This window comes from Copadichromis virginalis, linkage group LG9 (genome assembly GCF_057382275.1).
Source record: "Copadichromis virginalis isolate Kocher_CV1m ecotype Utaka linkage group LG9, C_Virginalis_male_GT1.1, whole genome shotgun sequence".
NCBI lineage: Eukaryota > Metazoa > Chordata > Actinopteri > Cichliformes > Cichlidae > Copadichromis > Copadichromis virginalis.
Genome location: NC_140626.1, coordinates 12,773,565 through 12,795,518, shown reverse-complemented (window position 1 = coordinate 12,795,518; position 21,954 = coordinate 12,773,565). Strand labels below are relative to the sequence as shown.

Here is a 21,954-nt window from a genome sequence, read left to right as displayed (position 1 = left end):
TGTGTTTGGTCTGTGTGATTTCACAGAGTGTGTCTTTTTTAAGAAGCAGTCAGAACAGCAGAAAATGAAGATGTTCATTATGATGAAACCAAAGCAGAGACCTTCTTTAGTCTCAGTGCAGGACAGCACACAGAAGCAGGATTTAGTGCATTCACAGATCAACGTGTGCAACAGCGTAACGCCGAGACGTGAAGGCCCAGAGAGTATGAACTCTCATTGTATCTACTGAGTGTGCAAGTAAGTGTGCAAGACTGAGAGCAGAAGAGAAGTGCAGAGTAAATGAGTGTGCAGTTGAACAAATGTTGTTACAGAGAAATGTTCCCTCTGAATACGTCCCAATTAAAAGGTCCGTTGGAAAGGTTCAACCAGGAGCTGGAGACACAGCGGCACGCGTAGGTTGGAGGAGTTCAGCCTCAGCATGCTGTTACTGATCTCACCAACATTTCTTACCCTCCCTGATATAAATGACCTAAAACATACATTTTTATGACATCAGCGAGCCAGAAGTTGGAACATCAGGGAACCTCTGTGCTACACGATTGATGATTCACCACAAGGATCCTCTGTAGCCAAATACCTCACAGAACAATTACATTGAATTCAATTTGGAGTTTCCGTTGCTTGAAGGAGAAAATGTAATCCATTAAAGACTTTTACAACTAGTATTGGGACACAAAGTGTCAGCAGAGCAAACTAAAGACTGAACGTCCAAACAAATTAGTTGTGGACTAAAAATAAAAATTTAATGGATATTTTTGCTGCCTATCATTAAAAATAATTCTTAGCTAATATGTTATGTACGCTCAGTGAATGAGAAGATAATGACCTTTTTTAAAGAAGAGAAAAAGAGGAAAATGGATAAAGGATGCCATGTGTGGAAATATAAGAATCTTATATATTGAGTCAAATCTACATCTACTGAGGAAGAACACTGATACATAAACACAGGACACTTGGTCTGATTCTTTGCACTGCACCTCAAATATGGGAGTAGATAGTGACTGTAGGAAGCAGTGGTACAGGGGTGAATTTAGAAATGAATGCTTTGCTATCACACTTGTTCTGGTCTAAGCATAACTGATGCAACAACATCTTCTGGGTATGTCTCCTTATGTATGGGAAGCTCTCCTCTCTGAGAGAAGAATTAAAACCCAGCAGTGTTAGTAACATGAAGTGCTCCGCTTTAGTGAATCAAAAGTGAACCAAGCCTTCTATTACTCAGAACTCTTGCCCAGATAAAGTTAACTGCCCTAGTTACAATATCAACAACATGGTTCTTATTTTGGACAGACTTAAAACAACACCTCCTGGTGCAGAAGAAATGTGTGGATGTTCTCTTCATCATGTTCAGATTGTTCTGTCATGGTCCCTGTGCCTCTCCGGCTCACTCATGTTGGCCACAGGATTGTTTTCTTTTCTCTCCTGCTTCCCTGGGTGGAGGTCATTGTGGGCTCTCACCCTTGGCCCACGCACCTGCGGTGATTACTACACCTATTGCTGATCAGGCGGAGTCTCCCTTGCCTATTTAAGTCAGCACTGGAACGTTGAACCTCACGTGTTCGTGCTCTCAGTTCTCCTCAAAGAAACTCTCTCGGTATTGTGTGGCGTATTGATCTAATCGGACTCTTTGTGTTTAGATCTCCCCGGAACTGGTGGTGGACCCTGATCCCTGTGTGTGTCGACACAAGTGGAATTTGGAGCGAGAGTGGCTGTGGGCGAGTGTGCGTGAGAAGAGGAGTGGCGGAGTTTGGATTGAGTGGAGAGCAAGTGTGGATTCCTTCCTGCCCCATTCACTCTATATACACATCACTATGGTTTCCCTTCTGTGTTAATAAATTGTCAACCTTTTGCTTACCACAACGCAGTCTGCACTTGAATCCATCTGTTAGCCCTGACATGTTCATGTGTGATGTATATACAAGTTAGTGTCAGCAGTGCTTCCACACAACTTGAAAATAAACTCTTTTAAAAAGGAGGCATTAAATTGAAGTCACAAAAGCAGTTTATTTACACTGAAATATGTCTTTCCCTGATGAAACATATTTTTTTGTACAAATGTCTTGAACTCTCCTAGAATGAAGATGAAGCACATTTATTATTTTTTCAGATATTTTTTTTATTTACTGCTCTTGGCATGCAACTAAAATATAAAATGCCTTTTTGTATTTATTGACCTCAAATTTTGTGTGTTGGGCTGTGCAGCTCAAGAGTTGGGAGTTCGCCTTGTAATCGGAAGGTTGCCGGTTAGGGACTAGAAAAGCGCTATACAAATACAGGCCATTTACCGCATCGCTCCTGTGGTGGTGCTGTGACTGCTCATAGCTTAACAATACCTGCATATTTGATGTCTACAGATATAATGTGACATTCATACTGAGAGTTATATGTATTCTGTAAGCTGCAATGCATGTTTGGAATTAACTTAAGTTAGTAAAAAGGTTGTTTGACTGTGATAAGTAATTATCTAGTGTTGTCTATTACAGGATATTTGCAGAAAGGACAAAACTGTTGTTGCAGTGTTGTATTTGGTATCATCACATCAGGCCTATAACAGCTTTGCAACTAAAGCAAGATTGCATCTTCTTAAGTAGCGGGTTCTCTGTCTGTACTTCCTTTTTTGTTTGCAACCGCACGGAGCTAGTTTCTGTGTTTGACCACGTTACTGATATATGCCGACTGTCACACATTGTAGTGGTTATTTAGATGGTATCAACTCGTTGCATAATTATTAACTGATGAAGAAACAAACAAAATAAGGTGGAATACAGTTTTTCTCCAGCTCCTCATTGTCTATTGTGGTAATCACTGTCAGCCTGATCTCTGGCTGCAGCACAGGGCTTGTTTGATGTGTTTGGTCTGTGTGATTTCACAGAGTGTGTCTTTTTTAAGAAGCAGTCAGAACAGCAGAAAATGAAGATGTTCATTATGATGAAACCAAAGCAGAGACCTTCTTTAGTCTCAGTGCAGGACAGCACACAGAAGCAGGATTTAGTGCATTCACAGATCAACGTGTGCAACAGCGTAACGCCGAGACGTGAAGGCCCAGAGAGTATGAACTCTCATTGTATCTACTGAGTGTGCAAGTAAGTGTGCAAGACTGAGAGCAGAAGAGAAGTGCAGAGTAAATGAGTGGCGCAGCTGCCCCTCTGTTGGTCTTCCTTGGTCTCTTGTGTTCTGGGGGCCTCTGGATGTCTGGAGTTTTGATCTCCTCCACACCTGCTTCACGCCCTGGAGGACGGGGCTGTGGCCCCCCCACACCCTCTAGCAGATTATTACATGAAGGAACCTTTTAAAAAACAAAAAACAAGCGCGTCCATGCTCACAGGTGTACACACGGGTGATCACACCCACAAACTACACCCTTTTTGGCTCCTACCTCAAAGCACACTGTGTTCTGTTGATCTTATGTGTTGCACAATAATGTTTAACATTTAGTATTTACTGTCATATTCCCATATATCATTGTGATGTTGTTTATTCTATTACTCTTGTTCTCTTCTGCTTGCTTTCTTTTTTCTTTCTCAGCAGGTGATCCAGGTGATTGATATATGCATTTTTTTTCTCTGCCCGTTCTGTTGGTTTTTGTCTTTTGCCCTTCTCCCCCGTCCCTCTTCTCAGCTGTTTCTCTTTCCCTCTTTCTTTCTCCCCTTCTTTCCCCCAGTCAAGTCTGTCCCGTATTCAGTAAGTGAAAATAAAATAAACAATAAAAGGTGAATCAAATGGACCATTACGGCAAGGCTGGGATGGTCAGTTTGGTAAAGTAAATCCGTTGGGCATCTTTCTTTGCCTTTAGACAACAATTCTGATGGCAAAAGAGCCAAACGGGACACGCAAAAAAAAAAAAAAGAAAAAAAAAAAAAAAAAAAAGAGAGAGATACAGTCTGTCATAGTCCATCATCATGATTTGTGTTAGCACAGGTTGTACATATATATCATACTAAGAATGATTCAATCACTTGTGTAAGGTTAAGGTCAGAGGCTTCGACAGACCAAAAATTTAATTCAAAACCTTTACCAAGCTTCTACTAATAAATGAATCACATAAACAGGTCCCACAGCTTTGCCACTTCTATCTTCCAGTATCACCACTCCAGCAGCACACGCATGGCCTCTCAGGGCCCAGCAGTCAAAGGCAAGCAACACTTGATACTGGACGTCCAGATAACGTGTGTGTGTAGAGCGAGAGAGATACAGTCTGTCATAGTCCATCATCATGATTTGTGTTAGCACAGGTTGTACATTCATACTAAGAATGATTCAATCACTTGTGTAAGGTTAAGGTCAGAGGCTTCGACAGACCAAAAGTTAAAAATGTCTTTAAGGGCAACATCTGACTTCTTTCACAGGAAATAAGCAGGCGGCACAAAACAGACTTCATTATGCAGCGCTACAGTCAGTGGGTGTCTCTACATGTACTTCCTCAGATGGTCATTTGTATTTTACAGTTTATAGTAGTTCTGCTGAAGGCTGCTTTGTTTCACTCATAAGACAATCATCAGATGTAATGTGGGGTAAAGAAACATTTTACTGCTTTTATTTCTTAAATTTCTAAACTGAAACACATTTATTATTTTGAACTTGTCTTTCTTAAAGAGCATGTCGTCTTTATAAACTTCCTTATAAACTGCCTAATGTTGCAGTAAAACACATTTTACTCATTGTATTCATTAACTTTATAAATTAACCTTTTTCTTATTTTTCCTTCAGTCAACTGACTGACACATCATGTGATTTTACCTTGTTTTAATATTTCAGCTATTTTCAAAGCACACAGCACCACAGATATAAATAATAACTAAATCATTCTCATTCACTTTTTTGTTGATTTTATTGTTTGTTTGTATTTTGTGAATCCAGATGAAGATGGTGACAGTCAGCATTTTACTGACTGTTCTCTTTGTTTCAGGTGAGCTGATTGTTCTGTTATTCAAAGACATTATTGGATTCATTTGTAATTTAACTTTCACCCATTTTAAAACAACCTGAAAGACAGAGCCAGCGCTTTGTGTTGTGATTGAAAATGTTTACAGTTTACAAACAATGAACAGCAGCTTGTTAATAATGAAACTGTATTTACAGGTGCTTTGGCTGATTATCTTCAGTGGATAGCACTCTACATGACTGCCCCAAAGCAGATGGAAGCACTGAGTGGATCTTGTTTGCAAATCCCATGTAACTTCAGACCCAAAGACGAACAGAAATTTAACAGCAAAAGTGAAATCTTTGGAGTGTGGTTTAAAAATAATGGTGACTTTGGCAAAAATCCAAACAATGTGCTCTTCAACAGTAGTGGAGCAGTTAGCATCTATCCAATGAGTATTACTGGGAACCTGAGTCAGAGAGACTGCACCACTCTGTTTTCTAATTTAACCACAAACTACACAAACACATACTTCTTCAGAGTAGAGAGTGAACCATTCAAGGCAACAGCTTATCATGATCCTCTTCAAATAACAGTCACAGGTAAAGACTGAAGTTTTTAATCCATTTATATCAAAAAATAATACAAACCTTTGTTCTGATACTCGCTCTCTTTAATGAATGCAGACATTTACAAATAATTTATAAAAGAACATAATATGAGATAAAGAAGAGAAAATTTATTGTAATTTTTTTAAGAAGATGTTTTTTCAGATTTAATTCATTTCTACGTCAGTTTTAGTTTACTTCAGCAAACTGAGAATGCACAGCAGTTCAAACTGCATGTATGTAATATACTGTTCTTTAGTGTTAACATGTTTGTGATATGAAACCACAGATTCTTCTTGGAGGCCCAATAATACATACCCAGATTTCCTCCAATTTAATGGATTTAGAACATACCTGTCACTCCATCCGTCCTTTTCCTCCTTTCCTCATCAGATATCCAAGGGGGCAGGGATTTATTTCAGCTGTCATCGGGCGAGAGGTGGAGCACATCCTGCACAGGTCACCAGTCTGTTGCAAGGAGACAGATAACCATTTCTACTCACACTCACACCTATGGGAAATTTAGAATCATTTACTTAAAGCCAACAAGGTTGAAACAGAATTTTCTTTACGTCTTTGTCCTCGACAGGTCTATGACAGGCCGCTCAGACTGGCTGCTCTGCCAGTTATTGAGCTTTAAGCCACAATATGGGTGGCTGTAGTTCAGGAGGTAGAGCAGGTCGTCTGCTGATTGGAAGGTTGCTGGTTTAACCTTTGGCTCCACCAGTTTGCATGCCAAAAATCCTTGGGCAAAATACTAAATTGCTGTCCGATGCATCCATCATAGTATGAATAGGTGTGAATGTTAGTTTGAAAGCACTTAAAAGCATTGAGAAAGTGCTTGTGTGGCATGTTGTATAAAGCGCTTTATGGTCTGGGAGAGTAGAAAAATGCTACATAAGAATCAGTCCATTTACCAATAGCAACAGCAGACATGTGGAGTGTGTATGCTTTTCTGCCTCTCATAACCCCAGTGATTTTCCTGTGGTTGGAAATCTCACGTGATCTTGTAACATCACAAGTTCAGGCAACTAACCACTCCTACTCAATTGTATCATGTCATCTCAACAAGAATACAATTAACTAGTTTTAAGTTGCCGAATTTCATGCAGATCGTCGATGATTTAATTCAGTTCACCGTGGAAACATAAAAGTATTTTGTTCAAATTTCACTTTAGACTCTTGTAAATGTAACAACAACCCAAATTTCATTTTTTTGCAAACATGCCCAGAGAAAGCAGCTGTGTGTGTGGTTCCTCTTGTAGATATGTTTTTTCTTTTCATTATAGACGAACAATTTGAAATTCTTGGTGCAGAAATGGTCTTCAAAATGTGTCGATATTAACAAAAAACATCAAATGTCTCACTTTTAACCAGTGATGTTTCAGGTTTAATCGATTTGACTGTCAGTTGTTGTTTATATTGACAAAACTGAGAATCCATAGTTGTTCAAACTGCATGTATGCTTTAGTGTTAATACGTTTGTGATGTGAAACCACAGATTCTCCTTGGAGGCCCGATATTACAATCCCAGGTGATCTGAAGGAGAAGGAGTCTGTCACTATAACCTGCTCAGCTCTCACTCCCTGTCCACACTCCCCTCCTCAACTCACCTGGAATCTCCAACAAGACTCTCACAACAAAATGGAGCAAAACACAGATGGAAGCTTTACAACTAAAATCCAGCAGAACATCACTCTGTCAGACACACATGATGGAAAGAAGATCAGCTGCTCTGCCAGATATCCTGTGAACCAAGGAAAAGACACCAAGACAGCAGAGACAGAAGAGACTCTCAATGTTTCATGTAAGACAATCAGAGTTTGTTGTTGAACTGAATCCTTCAGGACACCATGGTATATGGGATATCACTTTCTCTCTTTTATTTGTCCAGATGCTCCTAAAGACACCTCAGCATCCATCAGTCCATCAGGTTTGGTGTCAGCAGGCAGCTGGGTGAACCTGACCTGCTCCAGCAGAGCCAAACCTCCAGTCAGCAACTTCACCTGGTTCAAGAAGAGCAGAGATGGAGCTGTGAAAGTATCTGAAGGAGAGATTTACAGCTTCAATGTAACAGATGGAGGAGTTTATTACTGTGTGGCCACTAATGATCTGGGTAATCAGACATCAGCAGAGATTGACTTGACTGTTGGAGGTAAAGTTACTCAGCATTTAGCTGTTTTTTTAATTTATTTTTTAATCATTTTTTGAGGTATTTCTTAAAAGTGAGTTGAAAAGGAAGCAAATTTAGCTTCATGAAGTTCAAATCTTGTAATGTATCCTGCAACATGTGGTTGTTCATGTGTTAGACTTGAAAACTATTTTTTCACCTAAAACAATCTTATTTACTGTTTTCTGCATTACAGGTGGAAACCTGGTTGGTGTCTACACTATAGTGAAGACTGTGGGAATCATAATGCTCGTGAGCACACTGATCGTATTTGAGTGGTGAGACAAATGTTTCTGTGACACACGCATTTGAAACCAACTAACTCATCGTAAAACAACATAATTCAGTCTTTCTGGTTTCTTTGATTTGATTCTGTTTTTTCCCTTCAGCTGGTTCAGATCAAGACGCTCCAACAAACCAGATACTGAAAGCTGTCAGATGAACAGAGTCACATCACAACACATCAACTAAAGTTTCCACAGGAGGAAAAACTCCACCTTCAATTATCACTTAATTCCATTCAGTGACTTTCAACAGTTGTGCATGACCATTTTACTTTGAATGTAGAGATGCTGTTGCAGAAATCGAAACATTTACTTTGTGGATAATTTCATATCATTCCTTCGCTGCCCTGAGTCTGTTAAACAGGGGCTGCTTCGGCCTGACCATCTTATTTTTTTATAGTGTATCCATGAATATTGATCTAACACCACACTTCTGTAAGACTGATCCAGCATAATGTGTGGAGATGCACGCAATTTTACACTCTATTACAGGTACAGCTGTGTTCTTGCTATTACTACAGAATCAATTTTAAGGTTTTACTATTTGTTTTTAAAGCTCTCCATGGTTTGGCTCCAGGTTACATTTCAGATCTTCTTAGCCTGCACTTACCCACTCGATCTCTGCTCTCCTCCAGTCAGATGGTTTTATCAGTTCCACGCTCCCAGCTCAAATCTAGAGAGGACAGGGCTTTCTCCATTGCCGCCCCGAGACTCTGGAATAGTCTTCCCCCCTTCATAAAATTCTCTTCATCCTTGGAAGTCTTTAAATCGATTCTCAAGACCTACTTATTTTCCAAGGCTTTCAGATCTCTTTGATATCTTTTTTTATTCTGTCTATTTGGTCTCTTATATTATGGATGGTGTTGTATGTGTATATACGTTATATTCACATATGTGTGCTTGTGTGTGAATGTGTACAGTTTTGTATATGTATGTGCATATTTGCATGTACATTATATGCTATATACTCTTACATGTCTTACAATTCTTTTTTAAAATGTTTTCTTTCTATTTCAATTCTTTTATTATATTATCCCTCTGTTCAGCACTTTGGCCGACACTTGATGTCTTTTAAATGTGCTATATAAATAAAGATGACTTGACTTGACTTGACTTAACTATTGAATAACAGCTTCTGCTGCCCCCTTTGTGGACTACACAAAAGAACATTTGTAATGCCCTGAAGTGTTCAGGCTGCATTGGGGGAATAGCAGTGATTTACAAGTACAACTTCAGTTATGATACATTTACTCTGAGCTCATTTCATTCCTTCAAAGTTAACCATGAAAGTCCAGTTTGCTGTAGTATTATCCACCTGTGATGACTTTCTGAATGAATTCTTTGATCTGTTTTAATACATTGTTGCAAAATTAAACCAAATTCCTTTGGTAGGTGATTTTAATTACACTGATGATCTAGCTCTACAACCTCAGAATCTGTTAACAGTGCAAAGTCACTTGTATGTGAATGGTCTCCTTGTGATCCTGCAGTCGTCCCATGCTGACTTAACCATTTTCTCTTTATCTCTCCTGTCTGGACTTTTCTGTCAACACTTCAGAGTGAGTTACTGAGAGAGAGACTTTCTGTGGTCCTGTCTGAACTGGAGCCCTGGAATCATTAATTGGAAATCCTTCTGTTGTCACATTCTGTTGTTGCTTCACTGTGAATAAACACACTGAACTTAATCCTCTGAGTCTGCGTTCTTAGTCTAACCAGTCCATTACTTGTGACAGTGGCAGCAGCACCCCCTTTGGTCTGTTCAGCTAATCTATAAACTCCCTGCAAATGCCATACGTAGCTATAACACCAGTCATAGTCATTTCTTTTAAGTAATTGAATCTTTGTATCAACAAATATTTGTATTCCTGGTCTGGCCCGTCATCTAGTGGAATAGCAGAAAAACCATGTAATGGCTGGAGTGGAGCTTTTACTCCAAGCAATCATTTCACAAGAATGAAAGTACTACAAAAGGTACATTAGTAAAAGCTCTGAAGAATGCAACAGTTCCCTGAGTGCTCAATGAAGCCATAAATGTTTAGCTTGATGCATAGGATAAATAGAAGCCCACAGCTGAGGGCAGAGAAGTCCAACAAGATCTGTGATCACTCATCTGCCCTCTTTCATGGGTGTTAGGCTGCTTTTCTCTTTACATCACTACCTGTTTCTTATACTGACACAGTTATACTCTAGTCCAAGCATATTCTTATTTGAGCCAATCAGCCACCACTTTGTGTGCTCTACATTTGTGCTCTCTGTCATTCTCTCTTTGTGCAACACACCACCTCCCCATCTCCACTTCACAGACACCTCAGAGCTCCATCCAAGCTTCAGCCTTCAAATTCATCCCCGCCAGCTTCTAGCCTTCAGGGGGTCGTGTTCAAAATCTCTGGTATTCCATTCTAACATGATGGGTCATCAGGGTCTAAATCCCAAATAAATTAATCATTTTATATAAATCATTATCAATTCTTTTAACTAGTTTTTCTGTAGGGATGTTGCTGGCGACTAATGTCTTTGTCGACTAACTGACGAGTTTAAAACTAAGAAATACTCAAGTTATATTTTGGAAACTTTAATGTCAAAAACTAAATATGACAAATAAAAACACCTGAAAAATGATAGACTGAAATATGTCTTTCCCTAACGAAACATATTTTTCGTACAATGTCTTAAACTCTCCTAGAATGAAGATGAAGCACATTTATTATTTTTTTCAGATATTTATTTATTTACTGCTCTTGACATGCAACTAAAATATAAAATGCCTTTTTGTATTTATTGACCTCAAATGTTGTGTGTTGGGCTGTGCAGTAACACTGGATTCCTTTGTAACATCTCTGAGTGTCACCGAGGCGATCGTGGCTCAAGAGTTGGGAGTTCGCCTTGTAATCGGAAGGTTGCCGGTTCAAGCACCGGCTTGACAGTCTCAGTCGTTGGTTCCTTGGGCAAGACACTTCACCCATTGCGCCTACTGGTGGTGGTCAGAGGGCCCGTTGGCGCCAGTGTCCGGCAGCCTCGCCTCTGTCAGTCCGCCCCAAGGTGGCTGTGGCTACAATGTAGCTTACCATCACCAGTGTGTGAATGTGTGTGTGAACGGGTGGATGACTGACTGTAGTGTAAAGCGCTTTGGGGTCCTTAGGGACTAGAAAAGCGCTATACAAATACAGGCCATTTACTGCATCGCTCCTGTGGTGGTGCTGTGACTGCTCATAGCTTAACAATACCTGCATATTTGATGTCTACAGATATAATGTGACATTCATACTGAGAGTTATATGTATTCTGTAAGCTGCAATGCAGGTTTGGAATTAACTTAAGTTAGTAAAAAGGTTGTTTGACTGTGATAAGTAATTATCTAGTGTTGTCTATTACAGGATATTTGCAGAAAGGACAAAACTGTTGTTGCAGTGTTGTATTTGGTATCATCACGTCAGGCCTATAACAGCTTTGCAACTAAAGTAAGATTGCATCTTCTTAAGTAGCGGGTTCTCTGTCTGTACTTCCTTTTTTGTTTGCAACCGCAGGGAGCTAGTTTCTGTGTTTGACCACGTTACTGATATATGCCGACTGTCACACATTGTAGTGGTTATTCAGATGGTATCAACTCGTTGCATAATTATTAACTGATGAAGAAACAAACAAAATAAGGTGGAATACAGTTTTCCTCCAGCTCCTCATTGTCTATTGTGGTAATCACTGTCAGCCTGATCTCTGGCTGCAGCACAGGGCTTGTTTGATGTGTTTGGTCTGTGTGATTTCACAGAGTGTGTCTTTTTTAAGAAGCAGTCAGAACAGCAGAAAATGAAGATGTTCATTATGATGAAACCAAAGCAGAGACCTTCTTTAGTCTCAGTGCAGGACAGCACACAGAAGCAGGATTTAGTGCATTCACAGATCAACGTGTGCAACAGCGTAACGCCGAGACGTGAAGGTCCAGAGAGTATGAACTCTCATTGTATCTACTGTGTGTGCAAGTAAGTGTGCAAGACTGAGAGCAGAAGAGAAGTGCAGAGTAAATGAGTGTGCAGTTGAACAAATGTTGTTACAGAGAAATGTTCCCTCTGAATACGTCCCAATTAAAAGGTCCATTGGAAAGGTTCAACCAGGAGCTGGAGACACAGCGGCACGCGTAGGTTGGAGGAGTTCAGCCTCAGCATGCTGTTACTGATCTCACCAACATTTCTTACCCTCCCTGATATAAATGACCTAAAACATACATTTTATGACATCAGCGAGCCAGAAGTTGGAACATCAGGGAACCTCTGTGCTACACGATTGATGATTCACCACAAGGATCCTCTGTAGCCAAATACCTCACAGAACAATTACATTGAATTCAATTTGGAGTTTCCATTGCTTGAAGGAGAAAATGTAATTCAAAACCTTTACCAAGCTTCTACTAATAAATGAATCACATAAACAGGTCTCACAGCTTTGCCACTTCTATCTTCCAGTATCACCACTCCAGCAGCACACGCATGGCCTCTCAGGGCCCAGCAGTCAAAGGCAAGCAACACTTGATACTGGACGTCCAGATAACGTGTGTGTGTAGAGCGAGAGAGATACAGTCTGTCATAGTCCATCATCATGATTTGTGTTAGCACAGGTTGTACATATATATCATACTAAGAATGATTCAATCACTTGTGTAAGGTTAAGGTCAGAGGCTTCGACAGACCAAAAGTTAAAAATGTCTTTAAGGGCAACATCTGACTTCTTTCACAGGAAATAAGCAGGCGGCAGAAAACAGACTTCATTATGCAGCGCTACAGTCAGTGGGTGTCTCTACATGTACTTCCTCAGATGGTCATTTGTATTTTACAGTTTATAGTAGTTCTGCTGAAGGCTGCTTTGTTTCACTCATAAGACAATCATCAGATGTAATGTGGGGTAAAGAAACATTTTACTGCTTTTATTTCTTAAATTTCTAAACTGAAACACATTTATTATTTTGAACTTGTCTTTCTTAAAGAGCATGTCGTCTTTATAAACTTCCTTATAAACTGCCTAATGTTGCAGTAAAACACATTTTACTCATTGTATTCATTAACTTTATAAATTAACCTTTTTCTTATTTTTCCTTCAGTCAACTGACTGACACATCATGTGATTTTACCTTGTTTTAATATTTCAGCTATTTTCAAAGCACACAGCACCACAGATATAAATAATAACTAAATCATTATCATTCACTTTTTTGTTGATTTTATTGTTTGTTTGTATTTTGTGAATCCAGATGAAGATGGTGACAGTCAGCATTTTACTGACTGTTCTCTTTGTTTCAGGTGAGCTGATTGTTCTGTTATTCAAAGACATTATTGGATTCATTTGTAATTTAACTTTCACCCATTTTAAAACAACCTGAAAGACAGAGCCAGCGCTTTGTGTTGTGATTGAAAATGTTTACAGTTTACAAACAATGAACAGCAGCTTGTTAATAATGAAACTGTATTTACAGGTGCTTTGGCTGATTATTCTCAGTGGATAGCACTCTACATGACTGCCCCAAAGCAGATGGAAGCACTGAGTGGATCTTGTTTGCAAATCCCATGTAACTTCAGACCCAAAGACGAACAGAAATTTAACAGCAAAAGAAAAATCTTTGGAGTGTGGATTAAAAATAATGGTGACTTTGGCAAAAATCCAAACAATGTGATCTTCAACGGTAGTGGAGCAGTTAGCATCTATCCAATGAGTATTACTGGGAACCTGAGTCAGAGAGACTGCACCACTCTGTTTTCTAATTTAACCACAAACTACACAAACACATACTTCTTCAGAGTAGAGAGTGAACCATTCAAGGCAACAGCTCAACATGATCCTCTTCAAATAACAGTCAGAGGTAAAGACTGAAGTTTTTAATCCATTTATATCAAAAAAATAATATAAACCTTTGTTCTGATACTCGCTCTCTTTAATGAATGCAGACATTTACAAATCATTTATAAAAGAACATAATATGAGATAAAGAAGAGAAAATTTATTGTAATTTTTTTAAGAAGATGTTTTTTCAGATTTAATTCATTTCTACGTCAGTTTTAGTTTACTTCAGCAAACTGAGAATGCACAGCAGTTCAAACTGCATGTATGTAATATACTGTTCTTTAGTGTTAACATGTTTGTGATATGAAACCACAGATTCTTCTTGGAGGCCCAATAATACATACCCAGATTTCCTCCAATTTAATGGATTTAGAACATACCTGTCACTCCATCCGTCCTTTTCCTCCTTTCCTCATCAGATATCCAAGGGGGCAGGGATTTATTTCAGCTGTCATCGGGCGAGAGGTGGAGCACATCCTGCACAGGTCACCAGTCTGTTGCAAGGAGACAGATAACCATTCCTACTCACACTCACACCTATGGGCAATTTAGAATCATTTACTTAAAGCCAACAAGGTTGAAACAGAATTTTCTTTACGTCTTTGTCCTCGACAGGTCTATGACAGGCCGCTCAGACTGGCTGCTCTGCCAGTTATTGAGCTTTAAGCCACAATATGGGTGGCTGTAGTTCAGGAGGTAGAGCAGGTCGTCTGCTGATTGGAAGGTTGCTGGTTCAACCTTTGGCTCCACCAGTCTGCATGCCAAAAGTCCTTGGGCAAAATTGCTGTCCGATGCATCCATCGTAGTAGGAATAGGTGTGAATGTTAGTTTGAAAGCACTTAAAAGCATTGAGAAAGTGCTTGTGTGGCATGTTGTATAAAGCGCTTTATGGTCTGGGAGAGTAGAAAAATGCTACACAAGAATCAGTCCATTTACCAATAGCAACAGCAGACATGTGGAGTGTGTATGCTTTTCTGCCTCTCATAACCCCAGTGATTTTCCTGTGGTTGGAAATCTCACGTGATCTTGTAACATCACAAGTTCAGGCAACTAACCACTCCTATTCAATTGTATCATGTCATCTCAACAAGAATACAATTAACTAGTTTTAAGTTGTTGAATTTCATGCAGATCGTCGATGATTTAATTCAGTTCACCGTGGAAACATAAAAGTATTTTGTTCAAATTTCACTTTGGACTCTTGTAAATGTAACAACAACCCAAATTTCATTTTTTTGCAAACATGCCCAGAGAAAGCAGCTGTGTGTGTGGTTCCTCTTGTAGATATGTTTTTTCTTTTCATTATAGACGAACAATTTGAAATTCTTGGTGCAGAAATGTGTCCATATTAAGAAAAAACATCAAATGTCTCACTTTTAACCAGTGATGTTTCAGGTTTAATCGATTTGACTGTCAGTTGTTGTTTATATTGACAAAACTGAGAATCCATAGTAGTTCAAACTGCATGTATGCTTTAGTGTTAATACGTTTTTGATGTGAAACCACAGATTCTCCTTGGAGGCCCAATATTACAATCCCAGGTGATCTGAAGGAGAAGGAGTCTGTCACTATAACCTGCTCAGCTCTCACTCCCTGTCCACACTCCCCTCCTCAACTCACCTGGAATCTCCAACAAGACTCTCACAACAAAATGGAGCAAAACACAGATGGAAGCTTTACAACTAAAATCCAGCAGAACATCACTCTGTCAGACACACATGATGGAAAGAAGATCAGCTGCTCTGCCAGATATCCTGTGAACCAAGAAAACGACACCAAGACAGCAAAGACAGACGAGACTCTCAGTGTTTCATGTAAGACAATCAGAGTTTGTTGTTGAACTGAATCCTTCAGGACACCATGGTATATGGGATATCACTTTCTCTCTTTTATTTCTCCAGATGCTCCTAAAGACACCTCAGCATCCATCAGTCCATCAGGTTTGGTGTCAGCAGGCAGCTGGGTGAACCTGACCTGCTCCAGCAGAGCCAAACCAGTCAGCAACTTCACCTGGTTCAAGAAGAGCAGAGATGGAGCTGTGAAAGTATCTGAAGGAGAGATTTACAGCTTCAATGTAACAGATGGAGGAGTTTATTACTGTGTGGCCACTAATGATCTGGGTAATCAGACATCAGCAGAGATTGACGTGACTGTTGGAGGTAAATTTAGGTCGAAACCACTAATGTGTTGCATGTTCTTATCCAATTTTTCTTCATCTTATCTACTGTTGTCTTCTCTTTGTTTATTTCTTTTTTTCTAAACAGAGCTATACAAAATATAAAATGAATCCGTATATGGCTTCTGTTTAACTCTTTAACTGAAATGTTTTTTCTTATTGATCTTGTTTTTCAGGAGAGCAGAATGGTAGCTCCTTCCCAACATGGCTAATTCTTGGAGGAATCCTTGGGTTCATCTTACTCGTCTGCCTGATTATCTTTGTTTGGTAAATATTACATTACAGCAGAAAATATGATCTCTCACCCGCTCCCTCCCTTATCTTTCCTGCTTGGCTTCTATATCCTTGTCTAATCTCGTCTAACTCTAACCCTCAGAGTTTCTCAGTCTTGTTCTCTAAAACCCAAAGAATTGTGGATCTGATCAACTGGTTCCTCAATGGATATTGGCACTCTACTCTAGACGAAAAGCCTGGGCTCAGGAGTAGGGATGGGTACCGGTGCCCGGTGCCATGACATAAACGGTAGTAACCAGACCGAAAAGCTGCGCACATTTCGGTGCTTTATTTCTGTGCTTTTTTTCCCCTGAGATGTCATACACTTTGGATTCTAGCCAATCATTTTACCTTTCCGAGGATAGTAGGCTGGCCCAGGTACGTACGTTCTTTTAGAGCAGAGCTACAGATTAAAAACGCCCAAGGCGAAGCGGTCAGAAGTCTGGCTGTACTTCACAGCAAAAGATGCAAACTCAGCAGCCTGCAACAAGTGCTTTAAGGTGATACTGTGATACTGTGCAAAGGAGGTAACACCTCGAATCTGATGAAACACCTGGTGACGCATAGTGTTTTTTTAAAAGCCAAGAAATGCATCGTATTTGATAGCTTGCTGCAAGACCGAGCACCGTACACATCTACTGCGGGTGTGGTGCCTGTTATCGGACCCGGAGTTAGCAACATCCCCCAAAAACCCGAAGAGTATAGTCCTGGCCCCTAGCCCTGCCAGTGTAGCAGAAATGATGAGGATGATGATGGCAGCAGCAGCCGTTCTTCTCTGCGTGAGTAGCTTAATGTTATTCGTGTGTAATTTACGTTGAGTACGCTGACCACGTTATTACATTAATGCATGTAAGGTGAACTAGCAAACATCATCATAGCTACATGCGGCTGACTTCTTGTTTGATGGCAGATACTCCCTTCACCCTCGCCAAAAAGGCTAAAATGACCAAAGAAAAAGTGGAAAACAGTTAAACATGAGAGGTTTTTGGACAAAGTTGGTGTTTTTCCAATGTTTAAGCACTGCTTCCAGCCAAGAGTGATACCATATATGCCCTATAGCTGCAGAGAAGACTAACATTGTTATCTTTTTACAAAAAAAACTGCTAAACACGAGAGGTTTTAGGACAAAGTTTGTGTTGTCCATTGTTTAAGCACAGGTTCGAGCACCGTTTAAGCACCGGCACCGTTTCAAAAGTACCAGTTTTGCACCGGTATCGGATAAAACCTAAAGGATACCCATCCCTACTCAGGAGAGCCCAATTGTTCTTCAGAGTCGTTTGCTGCCGGATACCCGATTGTGTCGCGTGCCTGGTGACACCCGTGATAGAGGACACTGAATGACATCTACCATTCGGAAAGATGATAACAGAGTTCTGGCTGATCAGAGCTGGCTCAGACGTGGCTTATCGAAGAACAAAGAAAGCAGTTACAGCTAGGGATGGGTACCGGTGTCCGGTGCCATGATGGCACCGGTTCTGACATAAACGGTAGTAACCAGACCGAAAAGCAGCGCACATTTCGGTGCTTTATTTCAGTGCTTTTTTTTTCCTGAGCTGTGATACACTTTCGATTCTAGCCAATCATTTTACGTTTCCGAGGATAGTAGGCGGGTCCAGGTACGTACGTTCTTTTAGAGCAGAGCTACAGATTAAAAATGCCCAAGGCAAGCGGTCAAAAGTCTGGCTGTACTTCACAGCAAAATATGCAAACTCAGCAGCAACAAGTGCTTTAAGCTGATACTGTGATACTGTCAAAGGAGGTAACACTTCGAATCCGATGAAACACCTGGCGACGCATAGCGGTTTTTTTTAAAAGCCAAGAAATGCGCTGTATTTGATAGCTTGCTGCGAGACCTCACACCGAGCACATCTACTACGGGTGTGGTGCCTGTTATCAGACCCGGAGTTAGCAACATCCCCAAAAACACGAAGAGGAGAGTCCTGGCCCCTAGCCCTGCCAGTGTAGCAGAAATGATGAGGATGATGATGCAGCAGCAGCCGTTCTTCTCTGCGTGAGTATCTTAATGTTGTTCATGTGTAATTTACGTTGAGTAGGCTAACCACGTTATTATATTAATGCATGTAAGGTGAACTAGCAAACACCGTCGTAGCTACATGCAGATGTCTTCTTGTTTGATGGCAGATACTCCCTTCACCCTCGCCAAAAAGGCTAAAATGACCAAAGAAAAAGTGGAAAACAGTTAAACATGAGAGGTTTTTGGACAAAGTTGGTGTTTTTTCCATTGTTTAAGCACTGCTTCCAGCCAAGAGTGATACCATATATGCCCCATAGCTGCAGAAAAGGCTAACATTGTTATCTTTTTACAAAAAAACAGCTGAACATGAGAGGTTTTTGGACCAATTTTGTGTTCTCCATTCTTTAAGCACCGGTTTGAGCACCGTTTAAGCACCGGCACCGTTTCAAAAGTACCGGTTTGGCACCGGTATCGGATAAAACCTAAACGATACCCATCCCTAGTTACAGCTATTCAAAACCTGCATTAGGCTGGCCGACATGATTGACGATGTGCAAGCTGTGAGTACTCAGACTGTGTTTATTGAACACCATATGGGAAGATCTTCAAGAAGTTCACGGCTTTGCAATATGGATAAGATCTTGGAGAAGAACAACAGGATCTGAGAGACCTGGTGACCAGTGAAAGACATTAGACCAACTGTAAAATTGGAAGCAGTTTCTTCGCACTAACCAAAACAACTACCATCTCCATCTCATGCGGCCCCCCTGGTGCCAGCTGGATGCTCAAGGCAAAAGCTGACGGGAATAACAAAGTTCTTCCTTAGATAACAAGACTATGTTGTGACTCTCTCCCTCCTCCTTCAAGGCTACCTGCGTCGACCGAAGATTGTTGACTTTTTCCCAACCAAGTGAAGGGACACTTTCTCTCGGCTGAACACGGAACAGACACACACACGCACACATATGCATGTACTCTGACACAGACCTACACTTACCCCCCCACCCCCTCCAAATGCCTTCGAAGCTTATGTCTTCTATGTTGTGAGATGTGATGATTTATGTGCTATGTGCTGAGGTGGGCTTTTTTTCTGTTCTCAAACTGATCTCCTCGTTGGAGCTCAGTCTGGGCGGAGTTCTTTTTTCTCCTCGTCTTTCCTCATGTTGTGCATTTTCCATTGTTTTGGTTCCAGGTCGCTGCTCATGTGGCCAGTGCTACCTAGCCTGACCTGTCTTGCCAGTGTGATGTTTGTGTATTGTATGTACGGTCGGCAAGGTATCATCTATCTTAACTGCCCCTTGGGGATAAATAAAGTGTCTCTGACTCTGACTCTGATACTTAAACAGCTCATGAACAAGGTTTACAAGGTTTAGCTATATTTTGATACCAAGATTGTTTACACAGCGTTTGTAATAGCAGAAAGATACTCTATTCATTTTGGCTATTTGATTTTCAAGCAGGAACCCCAGAAACGTGAGTGAAGAGCCAGCAAGTAAATCAGAAGGAGAAGAAGAAAACATCCATTATGGAGAGATCAACTTCTCTGTGCTGAGATATGAAGCATCCACTGACTCAGTGCAGTACAGAGGACAGCAGCAGGATACGGTGTACACACAGGTGAAAGTCAAAAAGCACGAAAACACAGAGTGCGCTCACGGCCAAGAGGAACTCTACACTCAGGTGAAGAAAAAAGTAACATTACATTAACACAGTGTATTAAAGAAACACACACAGAACCTGCACATACAAATGTCATTTTTCCGGTTTAGTGTTGTTCTTAAGTAGTTACTTAAACAAAATCCTGCAGCTTTTTATGTTCAGCTTTAATCTCACACGGCTGTTTTCAGTCGACTTTTTTGTTTAGATTTTTCTTAAATACGTGTAAATAGATGTTGCAGCACTCCAATAAGGAACTACTTTACATGACAGTTGAGACATTTCTGCAGATGACTAGAAACCTCCACTTACAAACTTATTTTAGCTTTCATCGTGCTCATACAGTATTTGCATGTTGTGTGTGCTCTTGAATGATTTATTATTTACATTGTAGACATGTTGAAATGAAAAAGTTTGTCACAGGTAATTTAAATGGCTGCAGGCAAGCTGGCATCAAAACATGTAAATTTGTGTTCAATAAAATATGTTTACTTAATTTAAAGTGTTTTTGTGTGATATTTAATATAATTTGTGCTGAAGGTTTACTCCGTATTTTGTGATGTGAAGTGCTGGATGTCTTTTTCTTATCTAAATAAGTGGGTAAGAAATTTATTTTGTCTTCAAACTCTCCATGTTTCAAATGTTGGACACTGCTAGGTAATTACTTATAACAGTCAAAGAGACCCTGCCTCACCCTATCATGTGACCTATTGAGAACAACTGACGCAAGACTGTCCAGTGCTGGGAGTGAAAACGAGGAGGTTTGGTTGCAGACACACGTAAAGTAATTGGTTGCTGCATATACCTTGGTACACTGAAAGATGAAGGACAAAGATGGAATTTTTGTGGAATGATTTGGTGTGTGTTGTAAAGGAGTGGTGTATCTGCCTTTTGACTAGCAGAGCAATGATTTATGGAAGCTGGGTGTGGTGCCAGTTTTCTGGGTAAAGGATCTGTGGGTTTTATGAATACAACTTACTATAATAACAGTTTATTTACTGATTGAGGGTGGTGATGGTGCTTTTTTGTCTTTGGACATTTCAATGTGGTCACATAGTTTATGCACGAATGTGTTGAGATTTAAACCAACAGCATGGAAAACTTTGATCTGGTTGTAGGTACAGCCTTTTAAGATTTATGACTGTGTCAGAGGTTGTGTGTGGAGGCGAGGAAGAGATGACCCAAACACTGGATTCACGGTGTAGAATGATGATGTTTTACTGGAGCGAGTGAAAGAACAGAGCAGGAACGACAGGACTGACTGACTGAAAGACTGAATGGCTGGCTGAACAACTGACAACATGTGGGAACGACAACATAATATCTACAATGACACGACAAGGAACTGGTGGAAACTGAGGGTTTAAATACACTGGCTACACTGATTTTTGTAATATTGACATTCATATTGTGAGTGGAAATTTTTTTAATGGACATTTTTTGTGTTCAGCAGTGACTCTTTGTTGTCCTTCAGCTTAGCCATGTAGGGCAATCACATCAAAACATCTGGGTGCTGCTCTTGTAAGAGCAGAGTAACTTCTACTTTTTTCATCACTTCCTTCAAAATCTGCTTCATGTGATATACATTTCTAATTTTACATTTCTAATTTTACTCGAGTACTGATGCCTAACTTGTTTGCAGAGTATGTACATGTGAACTGAATGTAGTTCCTTCAAAGCTTTGGTGTGATCATTTGCATTGCAATGAAACACATATTGTTTGCTGATCTTAAGTTACAGCTTATACATTTACTGATGATTAACCCTTTTATGGCCTGGTGCTGTTTGAAATATAATTTCAGTATGTAAAAATTGAGCACTTTGTTAATAAATGTATCTGTCAGGGCTCTGTGTGCGGGCAGGCAGAGATGAGGATCCAAATGCAGGACTCGGAAAACGGAATGTAACTCAAAAACCTCAGCTTTATTGCTGGCAGGAAAACAAACATGAAGTGAGGATGGAACACTGAGACCAAGGACACACAGGCATAATCTGTGGGTACGACGAAAACACAGGGCTTAAATACACAGGGTAGTAATGAGGAAATGGGCCACAGAAGGGAGACACAGCTGGGAGAGATCAGGGCTAACGAGACATGGGGAACAAAGCTGCACACACTAACATAAGA

The 21,954-nt window shown here is 40.2% G+C and overlaps 2 protein-coding genes across 2 annotated transcripts; both read left to right on the top strand.

The window, feature by feature from the left end:
• Positions 1 to 2,845: 2,845 nt before the first annotated feature.
• Positions 2,846 to 9,031, top strand: LOC146701473 (B-cell receptor CD22-like). Its single transcript, XM_085467801.1, has 7 exons — positions 2,846 to 2,875; positions 4,864 to 4,906; positions 5,080 to 5,463; positions 6,971 to 7,276; positions 7,364 to 7,624; positions 7,836 to 7,917; positions 8,029 to 9,031. The coding sequence occupies exons 1-7, from the start codon at positions 2,846 to 2,848 to the stop codon at positions 8,108 to 8,110; spliced, it is 1,188 nt and encodes a 395-aa protein (XP_085323927.1). The 3' UTR covers positions 8,111 to 9,031.
• A 3,723-nt stretch (positions 9,032 to 12,754) lies between these two features.
• Positions 12,755 to 20,315, top strand: LOC146701472 (B-cell receptor CD22-like). Its single transcript, XM_085467800.1, has 7 exons — positions 12,755 to 12,813; positions 13,160 to 13,208; positions 13,382 to 13,765; positions 15,255 to 15,560; positions 15,648 to 15,905; positions 16,099 to 16,189; positions 19,628 to 20,315. Exons 2-7 carry the CDS (start codon positions 13,160 to 13,162, stop codon positions 19,875 to 19,877), a joined length of 1,338 nt encoding a protein of 445 aa, XP_085323926.1. The 5' UTR covers positions 12,755 to 12,813; the 3' UTR covers positions 19,878 to 20,315.
• Positions 20,316 to 21,954: the final 1,639 nt, after the last annotated feature.